The 18,238-nt window shown below is 39.9% G+C and overlaps 1 protein-coding gene across 1 annotated transcript in view; it reads left to right on the top strand.

Moving 5' to 3' along the window:
• kcnh5b (potassium voltage-gated channel, subfamily H (eag-related), member 5b) overlaps nucleotides 1–17,798 on the top strand; it is a gene marked incomplete at its 3' end in the record, with an annotated part of 43,070 nt that extends 25,272 nt beyond the window's left edge. The window contains 3 exon segments of the mRNA XM_034207269.1: nucleotides 3,674–4,063; nucleotides 16,745–16,902; nucleotides 17,527–17,798. Of these exon segments, the coding sequence (XP_034063160.1) occupies nucleotides 3,674–4,063; nucleotides 16,745–16,902; nucleotides 17,527–17,798 (820 nt within the window).
• Nucleotides 17,799–18,238: the final 440 nt, after the last annotated feature.

Below are 18,238 nucleotides of genomic sequence, written 5' to 3'. Positions count from 1 at the left end.
GCCCACCGATCTGGTTTATTCATGAGTTTCAGGTGTGTATTTCAGAAATATGTAAGGTGGTGTGTGTGTCGTGTCGTGTGTGTCTTGTGTGGTGTCTGCGCTGAAATACGTTTGGGTCTTTATTCTAGAATATGCCTACACATCTGGATTTCTTGGCTTCTGGTGCTTACATTTAGAAATAAAATAGTTTTTATCTGTGAGTCCACCAACTTGATGGACATCCTAAATCACAAGGGTACTAGCTTTTATACAATAAAACAATAGCAGTCAAATAAAAAACTACTGCAAATGAAATCAAAGTGGCAATACAAGTACAAGTAGCACGGTATTTCATTGTTTCTAACTTATATAGCTAATAGTATTATAATACACTAAAACTGTCTTTCTTCCAACGCTGGATTTTTGGAGTTACTGTTTTCTTACTTCTGCACTACATATACAGTTTTATTTTGGCCCTTCAAAGGAAACAGAAAGTCATGTAGGAAGTTGTGCAAGTAAAGAAAGACAGAAGGATGGAAGAGGAAAGTGAAATAATAAGCTCGGGAGAGCGAAAGTTAAAAGGCAAGAAGGAAGTCATGTTGCCAGAAGAATAAAGTAAGTTACAAGCTACTACTCTCTATTTGCACTAAATAGATTTTGCAGGTGATCCAATTTGCTCTGCAGCCTGAAAGGGACAGCTGGCGTCTTCTGTCTAGTGTCGCAGAGTTTTTTCCTCCCCTCACAATGCTTGCTGTGTTTCTAATTAGCAGTGTCATTCTTTAGCGGCGCTGCGGCTCTTGACCAGCGGCCGTTTGATTGGCAGCTCTGATGAGGAGGATTAGATGAGATGCAGCTCCTTAGTTTATGATTTCTGCAGTGATTCAAAGCTCTGCGGGCCTGCCTTATTACTTTAAAGTCCCACTGGGAGGGCTAACTGAGGGCTAACTGAGGCTACTTCTCTTGAATGTGATGGAAGTACTTCCATGTTTCTTATGTGTAACTAATTGATCAATAGTCAAGAGTAAAACATTAAACAACATCTTATTTAGCTTCTGCTATAGATCCCAAGCGAATAGATTGGTGCCGGAATGAGTCTTAAAACACAGAAATTAGTGAGCATTTACAACGTCCACTTACCTTGTCTCTAAGTTAGCATGTTTTTTGATTAAACGCCTGAAATAAGGTCTGTGGATAAAACAACCTTAAGAGATTTTCCCATGTTGCTCGACGACATAAAGGACGTCAGTAAACACCCCCCATTGTCCAAAGTCATAAAAACAGGGGACGCTAACAAGTGGCTAAATAAATTGGACAGGAGTCGAAACTGATGTAACGGGTACTGTAGAAGTACGCTACAGTACGTTTTGAATACTATCTCATCAGGAGGAGACATCTCTGGAGCCAAGCACCCTGCACATAGGGAAGTCATGGAAGTGGATTCATTTTCTAAGCTAAAGTTAAATACCGGGGACAATGGAAGACAACCGAAGTTAGTTGGGCAGAGGCTGTGTCCCTTCTGTGTCTCAGCAAATGGCTCGGTCCGTTCTCTAGCCCTAATTTCCAATGCACCTTCAGTGCTGCATTACTATTCATCCCTTATCTGACTGTGGTTGGTTCAGGTGAGAAGCCGACCCTAGCTCTGAAATACCAGACAGTCTGACCTGTATTGATAAATCCATGACGCTGTCCGTGGTGCTGAAGTACCAGAAGGTCTTTTGATTGTGACTTTCTTTGAGTCTCCTGTCAATTTCTTGGGAGTAGTTTTGAAGTGCAAAGAGTTATAGATTTAAGATGTTTTATAGAAGAATTGTCTGTAGTGGAGATATAAATATTACCACTAGTACTAGATGAAACAGCAGCAGAAGTAGTATTGATAGTATTGGCAGTAGTTTCAATATTAGTATTCAAAGCAGTATGAGCAGTAAATTAGTAGCAGTAGTATCAACAATATAATATATAAATAATATTATTACCATTATTGTCTGCATAAGAAGTAATTATCAAACAGCAATATTAATAATAATATTAATGCATTTTATTTATTTATTTATTGAAGCTCAAAGACACGTTACAGAGTAACAATTCATAAAAATGTAACTTTTAGAGCATGTTGTCAAAGTTGCAAGAAGTACCGCTGTAAGTATTATGTAGATGATCATTTAAATATATACAGCGCTGTTTTTGTTTTCCTTTTTGCATAGCAGGGAGTGTTGAAATTAACTTAATTTATGATCTTGTACATTTTGCGATGCAGACTATATACGAGTGAATCTACTGCAGAATAATATGCAGTTTAGTGTAAAATGACTTTAATGGTTGATGTGTGATCTCTGTGTCTCGCAGAGGAAGTCAAGCTGCTGTTAGTTGGATTTAATCGAGTCTGTGTGATGCAGAAAAGGCCGCGCTCAGCAGGAGTCATCATCACTGCACTGCGAAACATAATGGCCCTGTTTCCTTTCTTTCTTTTGGGGTAACTCTTCTGTTGCTCTCATCTAATTTTCTGTATCTAATTTCTTTATTTTTCTGCCTCATTTCAAGCCACATTTATTCATTATGCAGTTTTGTCACAGGGAGCTTTACGGAGCAACAAAAGAGATCAATACTGATGAAAAGTGGAGAGGAAAAACAAATGCAATATATTTTCTTGCAATATTTCCACTTCTCGCTCTACTCACCTAGAAGTAGGTAATTATGAATACACTTTGAAACTAATAAGTACAGGCTTACTTTTTCCTTCATAATCTCTTTCATCTATTTCACAAGATTGAATGTAAAACTTCCTTCCTTCACATATTCACTTTTTCATCTGTGCTCTGTTGCTTTTCCAAATCAGATAGTGTATAAACATGGCAACACAGAACAGTACCGAGGTACATTTGAATAAATACAACTTTTCTCAGTGTATGTGGACTAATCAGGAATGACGGCTTTGCGCTCAAAACTGGCCCAGAATTAATAATGAATGAAAAAGATCAAATAGATAACGTTTTAATTTCCTAAGTCTAGAAGGAGTGAGACGTAGCTAGAGAAGTTCTGTCTTCAAAAGTAATTTCAATTTCCTTTTTTCTTCCTTTTTTGAGTTTAATTGTTTTACCTGTTATAGAATTTTTTTTAAATAATATAATACATATATACTGTTGTAGTAATTCTTTATATACACATACATTCTAAAATAAAATATAATACACAGAAGTAAAACACAATTAAATCAAATTAATGCACAGGTTTCTGGCTTTAATCCTATACATTATCATTCAACTGAGCATTAAGTTATTCATTATAATATTACTATGTTTGTGTCATAAGATGTATAGAAAGGTTAAGAAAATGTTAACATTTCTATAAAAAAAAATTGATTGTGTAGAATTTATTTAAAAAGGAAAGCAAGATTATATCTAAAAAAATCACAATCAAGAGATCAAACATTAAACAAAGGTTTTTGAAGAAAGCAAGTTAGAGAGTGAATTAGATTTAAAAGTTGGCAGTATTAAACAGTTACACAGTCTATTTCAAGTGAATTTAAGGAATTCATTGTAATGATGGAACTGACTTAGCAGCTAAAGTGAGCCCTAATTCTTAAGTGAATGTACTGTTTTAATTAGTATAAATTAAATGGTACTTTTTAAATGAAGTTTCAGGGTAGAAATGTACCTAATAAAGATTTATGGGTAAACATTGACTTCTCTTTCTCCAGGTTTTGCAGCTCAACTCGGACATCCCGCAGTACAAGCAGGAAGCCCCCAAGACACCCCCCCACATCATCCTCCACTACTGCACCTTCAAGACCACCTGGGACTGGGTCATCCTCATCCTCACCTTCTACACGGCCATCATGGTGCCCTACAACGTGTCCTTCAAGACCAAGCAGAACAACATCGTGTGGCTGGTGCTGGATAGCGTGGTGGACGTCATCTTCCTGGTGGACATCGTCCTCAACTTCCACACCACCTTCGTGGGGCCGGGCGGCGAGGTCATCTCCGACCCCAAGCTCATCCGCATGAACTACCTGAAGACCTGGTTCGTCATCGACCTGCTGTCCTGCCTGCCGTACGACATCATCAACGCCTTCGAGAACGTGGATGAGGTATGGTTGGGGTTTATTAAATCTGCTTCATGGGCTCTGATTGGCTGGAAGAAAGGTTGGCATGGGAAGGCAAGTTTATTGATATGGCACATTTCAAAGTGCTTTATAAAACAAGCATTAAGTTAAAGTGCAATAGAGACGCATTAAAGAACAACATGTAGGTACATTTAAAAGCAGTAACTAAAAAGCCTAAAGAATAGAGATGGAAACTAGCTCAAATGTTAGCTGCCTTTAGTGATGGAGACGCGAGGTTATGCAACAGCGATGCCGCTCCTTTCTAGCGTTAACTTTTGACTTCTGGTGATTGCATTTACACTTCAAAATAATAAAAGTGGTGATTTGATATTTTCCTTCTGACTAAAACATGCCAGTATCATTATAAGTGTGTTTGCAACAGAGCTGATTTCTTGGCAATATTCCAAAAATATTTGTTGTTGAGGAAACCCTTGTGATGCTTACTGAAGTTGGTCTACAAAATGTATGCACCACTCTATTACCTTCACTTATAACATATACCTCAGAACAATGTAATTTCTGTTACAGTATGCACCAGAGCCATCAGTATACATACAGTACATTACTAGTTGCCAGTGGTAGTCCTAACTAAATACATTTAGAATTGCTACTTAAAAACTCCACTTTCGTCGGCTGTAGTTTTCTAAAGAAAGGAAATCCGCCCGAAAGATGTTAAAACTGGGAGAACAAGAAGGCTTAGACATGTACATACCAAATTCAAATGCAATGGCTCACGATCAGATGTGTTTATATCGTATTGCCAAGTATAAATATGCTCTCTGAGACAGGAATACATTTATCTTCTCACCGTGTGTTTGGAAGAAAAAGTGAGCAGGTTTTAGATTGAGTTTGTTGACTGAAAGGACAGACAGAGGAGGAAAGATTTTGGATATGATTTGTCAAAATCTGTCGACTCTGGGGGGGGGGGGGAATCCCTGAACTTTCACCTTGGGTCCCCAGCAGGATGAATATTGTTGTTTTTTTTAGTAAAATGCCACATTTGATGGCAACAATCAAGCACTGTAGAATTAGCAACCTGTAGCATGCTATCACACTTACATGGTCAGCATAGAAGAGCTTTCTTTCTAAACATCAGCTATTTTCATTATGAGCATCATAAAGCTGCAAGTGTGGCTGTTTATCGTGTGTGAGGCAAACAGCAGGTTCCAGTTTGAGTTAATAAGCTCATTAAGTTGACTGATTACTAATGGATGGCGCTCTGTTTTTGTTCTGGCCGAGATAATGGATGGCAGTTTGCCTGTGAAAATGGGAAAGTAATTGGAAAATGTCTAACTTTCCACAAGTCTTCTTCAGCAGGCTGTGGTGTGATAGCTTGAAATTCATTATTGAAACACTTTAAAAGTCAATATACTCATGCCAAAGACATGCTGATGTGTTTAAATCTGCTAGCATGTATAATTAAATTAGGATCAAGTGTGATTTGGTTACGATTTTCCATTGTGGCTAAAGAGAGTTTCATCCGGCGTTGAAGATGATTTCCTGGTCTTGGTTTGAATTTATTGATACTTATTTTTCCTGACCGGCTTTCACAGAAACATTGATCTCGTGCCATTTTAATCAGTTAAATTACATTATAGGAATGAACGTTTTAGATCCTTAACCTGTTATTTTTGTTGATGTTCTTTGAGGGATTGCTCCCGCTATTTAACTCCCATTTACACCCATCACATATCGAGGAGTTGTATCAATATGGCCTGGAGTCCATTAGAGGGGATGTTCCACTTCATTTCCCTCTGAATTAATTAGACCACAGCTTGTGTGGAATCTACTGAATGCAAAATGAAAAATAACAAATGTTGTACACATGCATTTCTCACTTTTTTTTATGGTTGAACATTAAATGTATTCACAAGCGGGTGTGTATTTGTTGTGAACACATGCTGTGGGTGTGTGTTTGTGTGTCTGCCAAGTGGGGGCTTAATTACATGAGTTTTTAAACGCCAGTACTACTAATAATAATATTAATACCAGTGTTTAAGCTGCCAGCATCTCAATTTAAGAGCATCTATTATTTTAGTATGCTAAAAACATTACTTCACACCTCCTTCAGCAATTTATATTTGTACTGAATAACATTAGACCTAAAACTTTTAATAGTTCTCAGCAGCTCTTAAACCACCTTCTCTTTTCACAACAGGATATGTATGTGGGTGAAGTAACCCCTATAAGCATTTTACATGAAAATACATTCTGTATTACTCAAGTTAATGCATCAAACAGACGACAACTGGCATACTCTTGCCGGTTCAAACTAAAATTAGCAATGTTTTGGGCTTTGGCTGTCTTTTGGACAAAATAATAAATGTAAAGACTTCTCATTGGGCTCTGGGGGAAATGTTCTGTAATGGACATGTATCACTATAAAATGTCATAAACTCAACAATTAATCGTCAAAGTAACCTATAGCCATGTCAAAGTTACACTTTCAAACATCTCCGTTTCATTCTCCTTGTGGCACTTTTGGTGAGGACATGCATGTTGTTCTGTGTTCATTCCCATGGGATACTGATATAGGGGCCCTATCATGCTTTTGGGGGTTTTCTCTATACTGTAGTTTGTTGTAAAGGTTTTTGTGCATGTGAATGGTCTGCAAAGGCTAACATCCCTGTGTTTCCTCCAGAGAGGGTTTTTCTCCGACACACAGCCCCCCCCCCCCTGCCTGAGACGCCTCAGTTGGACTCCTTTGTTTACTTAAGGAAAAAAGGGACATCACTATGTAACTCTCATGCTTCTATTGGCTAGCAATACATTGTACGTGATAGGCTGAAGGGCGGGACATTTATAAGCGGTTGACCAATCACTACGGAGCTTGTCAGCTAACCAATCAGAGCAGACTGGGCTCTGGTTTCAGACAGGGGTGAAAAGAGGTGCTGCAGCACAGGCAGTATGAGCACTTGTGTCTCAGTGTGTGTCTGTGTGCTCTCCTGCACACAGACACACACTGAGTGCTGTATCGAGTTGTGGATCCTCCAGTACGTGTCTTTAACTGCGTCTCTGCTCAGGTGTCTCTCAGCCTTGAAACTCTCCGATGGCTGATGGATCTGATGAGCTACCGCTGTGCGGAGATTTTCTCTCGCTGTCTTTTTAAACTGCTGACTGTCACAAGGGGTAGAGACAGACTGGAAGGAAATCAATGGCACGTACATTTCCAGCCACTAAAGAACAGAGCACAGTCAGAGTCACTGTTCCTCTCTTTGCTAAATTGCCATTTGTGTTGCTGCTTTCTCGTATTAGCAGGCTGGAGGAATAGATGGATGCTGACTGAGCGCAGTGTGGGCGGCTTAAGATGTAGAGTGAGAGAAAATGGCAGAGATAGGCTCGTTGCAGACTGAATTCCCCATGTTGCTTCCTTGATAGCTGAAGCAGGCAGGAAGTATTTTTAGGTGTGTCTTTTTTCAAGACGCTGTCAAGCCATGCCAAGCAGGTGCTGCCAACTCACGTATATACTGTGCACACACACACATGCACACAAACAGGACTTTTGAGGACATAACAATTCATTACCAAGGCTATAACTATCTCCTTTCTATTAGAGAAGTTTCCTCATCTCTCCAACTTTGTGGAAACAATCTGCATACAGTAGGTGAACACCTCTTATTGCATATTTGTAACCATGGATGTTGTTTAAGGTCATCATTACTATCGTTGACAGTACTTCTTATTAGTATAGCCTTGATTTGTTGATTATTGTTTTACAGATTAAGTTTAAAGTCTATGAAGTGTCATAAGTCTTCACCCTCAAATTATTTTTTGCCAAACAAACTAAAAGTTTAAAAAGTTTCTTCATCAAATTCTCAAAATGAAGCAATTCTTTAACATTAGTGCTTTTATATGTGGCTTAAACAATGACAAATAATTTGCGTTTTTGTCAAAAGTTAAATGAGTATAATATGTCCTCTTCGAACAAAATGTGGGCAGGGTTTTCACGGGTTTAATCACATCATCTCAGTAGGTGTGTATTTCATCGGTTGTATTAGACTCTAGAGGTATTGTGATATTGCAACTTTTTGGGGCTGTTCCAACTCAAAGAGGAGAGGGTTCATGTTGGGCGTTTATGTAATGCGTTTGGCTCTGGAGCATGTGGGTAGAATGTTATTATTACCAATACAAAAGACAGAAACAGAGCTTTCTTTTAAGGTGTTAGAATTGAATACAGCAACACCTACACACAGACACTTACAGGTCAGCCGTTACATCAACCGAAGTAGTCGAGCTCTGGCTGCAAAAACACGATGTAAGATCTGCAAGTGGAGTTGTGCTGGTTCTCCGTCACGTTGCAGCAGCGGAGAAGGGTGTGAAAAGAGTGCCCCCACAGCTCCTGAAGCCACCTGCTGACGCAGAGGGTGCCGGCAGGCGAAGAAAGGTCTAATCCAGGCTGACCTTTCTGCGTGGCGTGCAGGCTGAGAGAGCCGGGAGGAAGCTGTGCACCGTGCAGTCAGGGGGCGAGGGGCATTTACCCTGCATGTAAACACGCAGAGAGGGAGGGGAAGACGAAGGAGAAGAAGAATGTATAAGCCATCTTGAATGCTTACATTAGAAGGGTGTGAAAATCAAGGGAATATTTAGTGGAAGGAAAGAAGACAAAGTTGCAGAGGTATGAAAAGAACGATAGACTTCTGGACTTTCTTATATGCCTAAAAGTGTTTGTTTTCATGAGAAATCAATATCGATATTCTCAAAATGCCCCCAACCGCAGAGCATTATTATATAAGTCATGTTAAATGAGAATGATACTTTTCCAGACTTCTAGCAGCTCTCAGATCCTCGTGCAGTGTGTTACCCTTGGCTCAGAGCATAATGCTTAAAAGGCTGACTCACCAAATGTTATTTAGTCCTGCACCTTTGAAGACGGAGAGATGAACTGACACACAAATGCTGCGTTCATGTCATGTTGCTCGCTGAGTGGCAAAAGCCATTTACTCAGCCTGCTGCTTGCTGTTAGAAGTGGGAGATGTGAGTTACTGACGGCCATTATAACTACTTACTGGCAGAATAAACTGCAGAGTCATTGTTAAAGTTGTTCGTTACAACTTTGCTTTTCCTGTGGGGACAAGGTCCACTAAAGAGGGACATGAAGTGAGAGGATTAGAAAGAACTAGTCACAATATAAAGATGGTTTACGGTGTGAAAGAGACTACAGTCTGATGGTTATTGTTTCTCTCTACTAATCCCCACACTTTATCTTTAATGTCTTCAATGTGTCAACGTTAAGAACAAAAGCTTAACCAATTGCATTTTATGATGCCAAAAATCCTCAAAGTTTGACGTTTATCCTGGTGTTGAATAGTGATGGGATTAGCACCTGTGCTTTTTGGCTTCTCCTGCTTGGGGAATGTACTTCTTGTTGGGTGACGATTGAAACTCAATTGAAGCATGGCGCTCTTTCGTCTAAAAGTGGAGACGTTTTTACATTTTTAATGCTCATCGGATTGAGCCCTGAACACACGTTAAGCCCCCGGCGCTGTCAGGACCATGCAACAGTGCCTTTTTCTGCTTAGAAAATAATGAGAGAAAGAGCTGCCGCTGTGAAAAGAGCTTCCCCGTGGACACTCTCTGTCTATTCTCCGTCTCACTTCGCCGGCCGCTGTCGGGATAAACAGGTGCTTATTGCTCTTGACTCCTGCTCTTTTCATCTGTGTTGCTCTTTCCTGTGGCTTCTTAATTTAGAGGCATTTACATACAGTATGAGCTGGGATCGGTCCGAGTCCCATGGGAGGCCTTTGAAGCTGTGGCTGCAGAGAGGCATGGCTGGGGGGGGAGAGAACCTGCAGGAAGAGTGAGAGCTGGAGGTGCAGCCAACACCTCATGTGTCACCATAAACATATCAAGATTTAAGATGTTTTATTGGCAAAGCTAAAGTGACAGTAAATATTTCCTTGCAATTGTGATAATCACCATATGTGTTTTAAAGGGGCCCTACAGTATATGCTCATTTTCAGGTTCCATTGTATTTAGTGTCTCTCCTGTGACATGTCTCCATGCTTTAAGGGTTAGTGTTTCAGCACCTCTTTTCACCCTCTGTTGAAACCAGAGCCCAGTCTGCTCTGATTGGTCAGCTCGCCTGCTTCGTTGTGATTGGTCAACTGCTTAGAAGCGTGAGTGTCCAGTGGAGGCTGGTCAAGAATATTTCTTAAGGAGGAGCTCAGATTCCGATCCATCTTTAGAGACATGTTCTGTGACACATCTAAACGTGAAGCCTCTTCCACTTTGTGAGGCTGACTCACACTTGTTTCATGGTCTGAGTCTGAGTCTGAGTTCATTTAGCTACATTCTGGTAGAATGGTTAAGTATATGTAAATTGGTTGTTTTCTAAACCCTTTGATACAGGCAATCTCCGAGTAACCTAATTATCCTTGATTAGTAATCCCACTGTGATTAACTTCCTCCTAATCAGTCACATTGAAACCATTTGACCCGATAACCTCATTGGAAAGACTCCAATCCACAATCTACTTCGTGTGAATCCAAGGAGCAGTTAGCAGTTTATTGATTTTTTCTGATCGCTGCCAATATCGATGAAATACTGAAGTAAATGTTCTTTGCAGACCCGACTGTTACTTATTCCAGTGTAAAGCTATTCTGTGAGCTGTTCAAAGGAATTCTGAAACTAATTAAATGGTAAATGGACTGCACTTATATAGCGCTTTTTCCAGTCTTTAAGACCCCTCAAAGCGCTTTACATACTACATGTCGTTCACCCATTCACAGTGTGCGAAAAAGTACACGTCCCACCGTCCGGGACGTGTTATTTACAATATCGGACAAGTAGATCTTTCAATTGACTTGTCCGGCGGACAAGTGACGGTTTTCGCCCTGATTTATTGACAAATTATTGATACATTCAGTTTACAAAAGGCAGAAGTCATTCGCAAATTGTACGTGTCCGCCATTGTTCGTTTAGACATTTTTGTTTCGGTTCCGCTTGTCGATTCCTAAGGAAATGCATCTCGCCGCTTTCTGTACAGTTAGGCGGGGCGGGGCGGGAAGTGTAGCACAGTGGCGGGGCGGGAAGCAAAACTCGGTTCCAAGTAGGAACAAATAACAATTGTCCGGTACCGGGATAATAAGAGTTGTGAGGACAGGAGGCGAGGCCGAGCCCCGCGGACTGCAGCTCTCTCTACGCTCCGTATCAGCTGATCACTGCATGGTGCAGCTCAGCGTCTCTCTCTCTCTCTTTCTACACACAGCGGATCCGCTGCCCGTTTAACAGCCTCATCTTTGTCAAACGTTCTTATGTTCTTTCTCTAACACATAATGAAGGTTATTAAGCGTTTTAGCTCCTGTGTTGTTAATATTGACCGCCATTTCCTTTATGAAGTAAAGCAGCCTCCCTGTCTGTCCTCGCGCTGTCCTCACATCCCCGGACCCCCAGACTCGGAGGAGCACAGGGATGTCAGTATTGTTTATGAAGCAGGGTATAGAAAGTACATTATTGAAATGAAAATACTATTTATTTACTTTTACAAACAGTGAGCAGCTGCAGCATGTGTTGCAGGACATGTGGAAGCGTGCAAGCGTCTTTGAGTTGTAGAAAAGCGCTAGGCCTATAGGCTATAAATATAATGTATTATTATTATTATTATTAGGTTATGTCCTATGTGTTGGACATGTGTGGTTGGACTCTGTCTCACAGACAGGTTGCAGTGTAACATCAATTGTACATTCTCAAACTGCACCACTTAGAACTAACTAAACAATGCAGAGATTATTTTGATATCATTTTATTCAATAACCGTAAGAAATTCAACAGTATGAAGTGATTTGTAAATAGGAATACAGATTTGACTTAATGTTTTCATAAATATATTTTTCTTCCAGTTTGACTATTATTACCCTCTCAAAGAACCGGAATTGAGAACCGAAAATAACCGGAATCGAAAAGCAGAACCGGAATCGTTAAAATCCAAACGATACCCAACCCTATGTGTGATGCAGTAAAATCTTACCGCTCACTTACGTTAGCGGTGTCGTAAAAACCGTGGGAAAATGTAAAATACGATGGCGAAGAAGAAAATTCCAGTGGCCCCAATTTTTGTCCATTCTGGACAAGTGAAAAATGTATTCGGAACAAGTACAATGCCAAACTCACTTGTCCATGGACAAGTACTCTCTAAAAACTTTTTCTCACACTGATTCATACAGAGCAGTGTACCTTACTCTAGGACCTAACATTCACACATATTCACACACCGTTGGCCATGCCATCGGGAGCAACTCAGGGTTAAGTATCTTACCCAAGGATACATCGACATGTTGACTGCATGGGCTGGATCGAACCCACAACCTTCTGGTTGAAAGACGACCACATTCCCTCGTAGCGACAGTCACCCTAATAACAGTTTATGCTGCTCTGATAGCTCCTTTTTTATCTAAAAAGGTTTTTCTTGAATATCAAATAAACAAGTTATAAGTGTAGTAGATGGTTGGAAAACTGAAATGTTTTAAAAACTGCAGCATTGTTCTCTTTATATGCTGATACTAGGACTGTTTCATTTATTTGTATGCTTTAACAGCCTTATGGGTGCTTTATTATTTGAATGCTCCCTAAATACCTTTTGAATTTAAGAGATATTAGAGTTTTACTTTGGAGTACAGGGAAATGTATTTTTTACAAACCCAGGGAACGTGTTTCAGCTTTTAGCGTAATCTCAACTAAAAGAAAAGTGCAAGGATGATGACTAGTACCAAAAAGACTCTTGACTGAAGTACATGAATACAAGTCCTTCTATCATGAAAACTGAACACTTTCAGATGTTATAGTCAAATCATGTCTCGTGTGGCAGAAGAGCGAATCATAGCTCTGCTAGTGGGGTTAGATTGGGGTCACAAGTTGAAAAAAGGTGACATATGCTGTTCTGATCAAGAGTTTAAGGCAAGAAAGGGAACATCAGGATGGGTGTGAAGAGCGAGGAGTTTAAAAAAGGCTGTAGAGAGCAACTCGCCACAAATTACACAACATCATATCCTATATTATTAGATAACCTGCTGGCTTGTTTGTGTACATTTTTCTCTCCATGCTCCAAAATGAGAGTAATTCTTTTTTTAAATGTTTGTAGATATTTATCTTCAGGTTGTACAGCCCCGGCTGCTCGGCTTTGTTGACGGTGTTTAAACGGTTTGTGCAGAGCGTGCCGACGCCTCGGGCTCTGGGCTTGAAAACAATCACTCTTGTTTATGTTAAGCCTTTTCCTCTGCTTGCTGTGTTTGGGGAAGTGTGTGTTATAGAACAGGATATAAAGAACCAGGGTCAGCTACACTAGGGCAGGAAATAATTAACCAACAATACTCTTGGGGTGAAGGACTGTGTGGCAAGGCCCTGTGGTGTGATGCATTCAAATGAAAGCCTGGCGAAAACTGGATTACTGAGAAGGTTATTTTTGTTTTTTATTAAAGAACTGTGGCCAAGATATGTACGAAGTAAGACATTTACAGAAGAATTAAAGTGCCTGACATTCTCTGGAGAAATTATGAAACGTACAAATAAGTGTAAATAAATTGGTCCTTCACCTGACTTGATTTAATACATTAAGTTCAAGGCTTTTTGTTGTCATGTGTGCATAGCTACAGTTATGACAATGAAAATCTTAGGTCACAGGCTCTTCCAACAGTGCAACACAATAAAACAGATAAAATAGCACAAGCATAAGAATACATCAATATAGAATAATAGAAACAGAATATGATAGAAACTGTGCAGATAAGTATACATTACAGTATATTGAGTTTTATTTTAATATGAACATAAAACCCCTCCGTTTTAAATGTTTCAACTAAACCTCAACATTTTGAAGTTTTGAAGAATGGGTGGAGATGTTGTTACTTATAACAATGTATCATGATGGAAGACGACAATTTAAGATGAGTTAAGAATTAAAGTCATCACATCTATAGTTTATTTCACAGTTAAAGATACTTGTCCTCAGTGTTGTTTCCAGAAACAAACATTACCCTAAACAGTCAAAGTGTAAGCTATGGTTGCTGAATTTCGTTTCATGTGATCTTACTTTATTCGACAGCAGCATGCTTTGCTATATTAAAAGATTAAATGATTCTGCGCTCATGATTATTGGTTTTGTTCACCAAATGTATACAACAAAACCCTAACCTTCACTCTGCTCATAAAGGACAATACAACCTAGTACACTGCACTGTCATGTGGGTGGGTTTATTAGAGGCCATAAATTGCACTTTGAGTCGTGTTTTTATTGGAGGCGTACAATGGACAGGAAGCTTTAGTGAAGCGTTAAAAGTTAGCTTACAATGGCCTCATACAACCTCAGAATTAAAAGGATAGATACAGTGGGGCAAAAAAGTATGTAGTCAGCCACCAATTGTGCAAGTTCTCCCACTTAAAAAGATGAGAGAGGCCTGTAATTTTCATCTAGGTATACCTCAACTATGAGAGACAGAATGAGAAAAAAAATCCAGAAAATCACATTGTCTGATTTTTAAAGAATTTATTTGCAAATTATGGTGGAAAATAAGTATTTGGTCAATAACAAAAGTTCATCTCAATACTTTGTTATATACCCTTTGTTGGCAATGACAGAGGTCCAACGTTTTCTGTAAGTCTTCACAAGGTTTTCACACACTGTTGCTGGTATTTTGGCCCATTCCTCCATGCAGATCTCCATAGAGCAGTGATGTTTTGGGACACGTCTGGCACTGCAGGATTTGAGTCCCTGGTGGCGTAGTGTGTTACTGATGGTAGCCTTTGTTACTTTGGTCCCAGCTCTCTGCAGGTCATTGACTAGGTCCCCCCGTGTGGTTCTTGTGATCATTTTGACCCCACGGGGTGAGATCTTGCGTGGAGCCCCAGATCGAGGGAGATTATCAGTGGTCTTGTATGTCTTCCATTTTCTAATAATTGCTCCCACAGTTGATTTCTTCACACCAAGCTGCTTACCTATTGCAGATTCAGTCTTCCCAGCCTGGTGCAGGTCTACAATTTTGTTTCTGGTGTCCTTTGACAGCTCTTTGGTCTTGGCCATAGTGGAGTTTGGAGTGTGACTGTTTGAGGTTGTGGACAGGTGTCTTTTATACTGATAACGAGTTCAAACAGGTGCCATTAATACAGTTAAGTGGAGGACAGAGGAGGCTCTTAAAGAAAGTTACAGGTCTGTGAGAGCCAGAAATCTTGTTTGTTTGTAGGTGACCAAATACTTATTTTACCGAGGAATTTACCAATTAATTCATTAAAAATCCTACAATGTGATTTCCTGGATTCTTTCCCCCCATTCTGTCTCTCATAGTTGAAGTGTACCTAGGATGAAAATTACAGGCCTCTCTCATCTTTTTAAGTGGGAGAACTTGCACAATTGGTGGCTGACTAAATACTTTTTTGCCCCACTGTACTTTAGTGAAACAAATACTGTAGCACAATCTCCAAAGGTAAACAAAGGATAGTTTTCACATGGTGTGTGTGGTGTAGTTCCTCACACAACGCTTGTTAGTTTGGTGTAAAATTGAGTTAGTCTTGGCACCACTTGGGGAGCTATCAGTAAAGTACAGTTTCTTAGACATTATAGATGTCAGGAAACAATAGCCACAGAAAAGTATAGCAACAATCAATGTTGTTTTAATTAAAGATGTCTCTTATCAAGTATCTTTTCCTCTCTGCTTTGAGTTTCACTTTACTGGCCAACAAAATGTCACAATCTGTGATCTGTATCTAAGGTTTCATCTGATGGTTTTAATGGGTCAACTTCCTGGTTTTGGAAGAAAACTATTGAGTATGAAAATAACAGTTTGTCTTCTCAGTTTTCTGGTTTCCCCTTGAACTAGAGCTGCATAACAATTGACAAAATGTAATTTAGAAGTAATTTTGATGGATGTTTAAGTGTGGCTCAGAATGCAAAAAGGCCACAGCAAATACATTAGTATTATGAGAAAAACCTGGCAGTGAAGTGGATTTAAGTTAAGCTTTTGTTATAGAGCATCTTAACACCTTTCTCACTAACTCTGTGTGTAGGTGTTTTTGCAGAAAGACTCCTTTGTGTATTTTTAAACATGAATATGAAGCTATTTTTAAGCATTATTTATTTGTGGGCAGACTGTAAACATCTGATCACACTGTTGTTGTATTCCTTTACACTATAATTTACTTTCCTCGCTTATACAACCTTTTGACTCTCTAATCTACTGAAACTGCCGTTCCTACAGCTTTTAAAACCCATATAGTATTGCATGTGTAGGAGGTGTTTTATAACAAATGCTATACAGTGATAAATTCTCCAAATGACATAAAGATGGTATTATTTGATATAATGCTAGGCAGCATGTGTTGGAAATCAATGAGCAATTGCATTCAAAAACTATAATTTTGATGAAAAATCTGCCAATGATATATTATTTTAACTATATTTTTACAGATTTTGAATGGAGAGCAAAGCAACATTAGAAGGGTGGGGCTCTGCAAAACTATTGTTTTCAATTGACTTTTTACATTAGAAATCAAACTTTTTCCAATTTCTCGTTCTGTTTATTAATTGTGTCCTCTTTTCTCACTCTTTCTTTCCTCGCTACACCTCTCTTTTTTCCCTTATCATAAAACCATTCCCCTCCTCCTCCTCCTCCTCTCCCCTCCTCCTCCTCTCCTCCTCCTCCTTCCTTTCTCTTCCTCTTCCTCCTCTTCCTCCTCCTCAGGGCATCAGCAGTCTGTTCAGCTCTCTGAAGGTGGTCCGCCTGCTGCGTCTGGGCCGTGTTGCTCGGAAACTGGACCACTACCTGGAGTACGGAGCTGCTGTTCTGGTGCTGCTGGTGTGTGTGTTCGGACTGGTGGCTCACTGGCTCGCCTGCATCTGGTAAACTATTTTTAGATATTTCCTCACAGTTTAGAGCTGTTAAACACACCTGCTAGCTGCTGGGAATGTACCCATCTTCTATATTGTTCCTAATTGGATATATATGCTAAACATTTCTGCAGCCCTCCCCACCTGTACTGAAATCACAAAGCATCTGCTGCTGTTCTGCTGACTACAAGCTTTGTTTAATTTCCTCCATACAGTATCAGGTGATTTGCTAATCATTTGTGCCCTATAGCAAACCATTTCTGCTTCCCTAAAACACAAAATCCCTTCTCAATTATTCCTTAATTGCAAATACTCCAAATCAATAACACTAAACACAACAGCAATATTTTGTAGCCATTACTGCTCCATTTAGGGTCATTCTAACTCCACATGCATTTCTAAACAGAGCAACGCAGTCGGGGGTAAACATTGGAGACATTCTTATTTACTCCTGGGCTGTTACAATACTATGCTCGTAAAGTTATAGGTGCATCGCAGCAGATCCATTTACAACATCCACAAGAAAAATATGTAAGACAAGAAAGACGGTAGATCTTACGGGTCTTAAGGTGGATAGTTATGCTTGCTCTGCTTTCATACCTGAACACACTAACATGTAGATGCTATCCTCAACAGGTACAGCATCGGAGACTACGAGGTCATCGACGAGGCCACCAACACCATCAAGATGGACAGCTGGCTGTACCAGCTGGCTCTCAGCATCGGATCGCCTTACCGCTACAACGCCAGCGGTTCTGGCCAATGGGAGGGCGGCCCGGGCAAAGACTCTCTGTACATCACCTCTCTGTACTTCACCATGACCAGCCTGACCACCATCGGGTTCGGAAACATCGCCCCCACCACAGACGGGGAGAAGATCTTCTCCGTGGCCATGATGATGGTGGGATGTAAGTACGAGATACAGCTGATTTGAGCTTTTGCTGTGCAGTGACTCTGCTGTTTTGTGTTTTTTTTGGTGCATTTCAGAGTGAAATGACTGGTGGATTTTGCTTTAGTGCCTTGCAATGTGTGCATATACTGAAAGCTAATCCACTTAGGGAGCTGCTCTTAGGGTCTTATATATTCATAATAATGATATGCTGTGTGAAAGTTGTTGGGTCTTTCATATGCTAGTATTTTACTGTTGAAGTTGTCGCAAAATTAAGTTGAATATCAATGATCCAAAGCAGATGTTTTCTCATGATCTGGTGTCTTTTTTGACCCTTCATGTTACTCCAATAACAGGTCAAATGATCATTTGAACACACTGAATAGGGTGTGCAGATTTCCAAGTGATGTAAAGAGCACATTCAAGCTCCTGAGAGGATGAACACTTGGCGCATTAAGA

This window comes from Gymnodraco acuticeps, unplaced genomic scaffold (assembly GCF_902827175.1).
Source record: "Gymnodraco acuticeps unplaced genomic scaffold, fGymAcu1.1, whole genome shotgun sequence".
Lineage (NCBI taxonomy): Eukaryota > Metazoa > Chordata > Actinopteri > Perciformes > Bathydraconidae > Gymnodraco > Gymnodraco acuticeps.
This window is presented reverse-complemented; position numbering and strand designations above follow the sequence as displayed.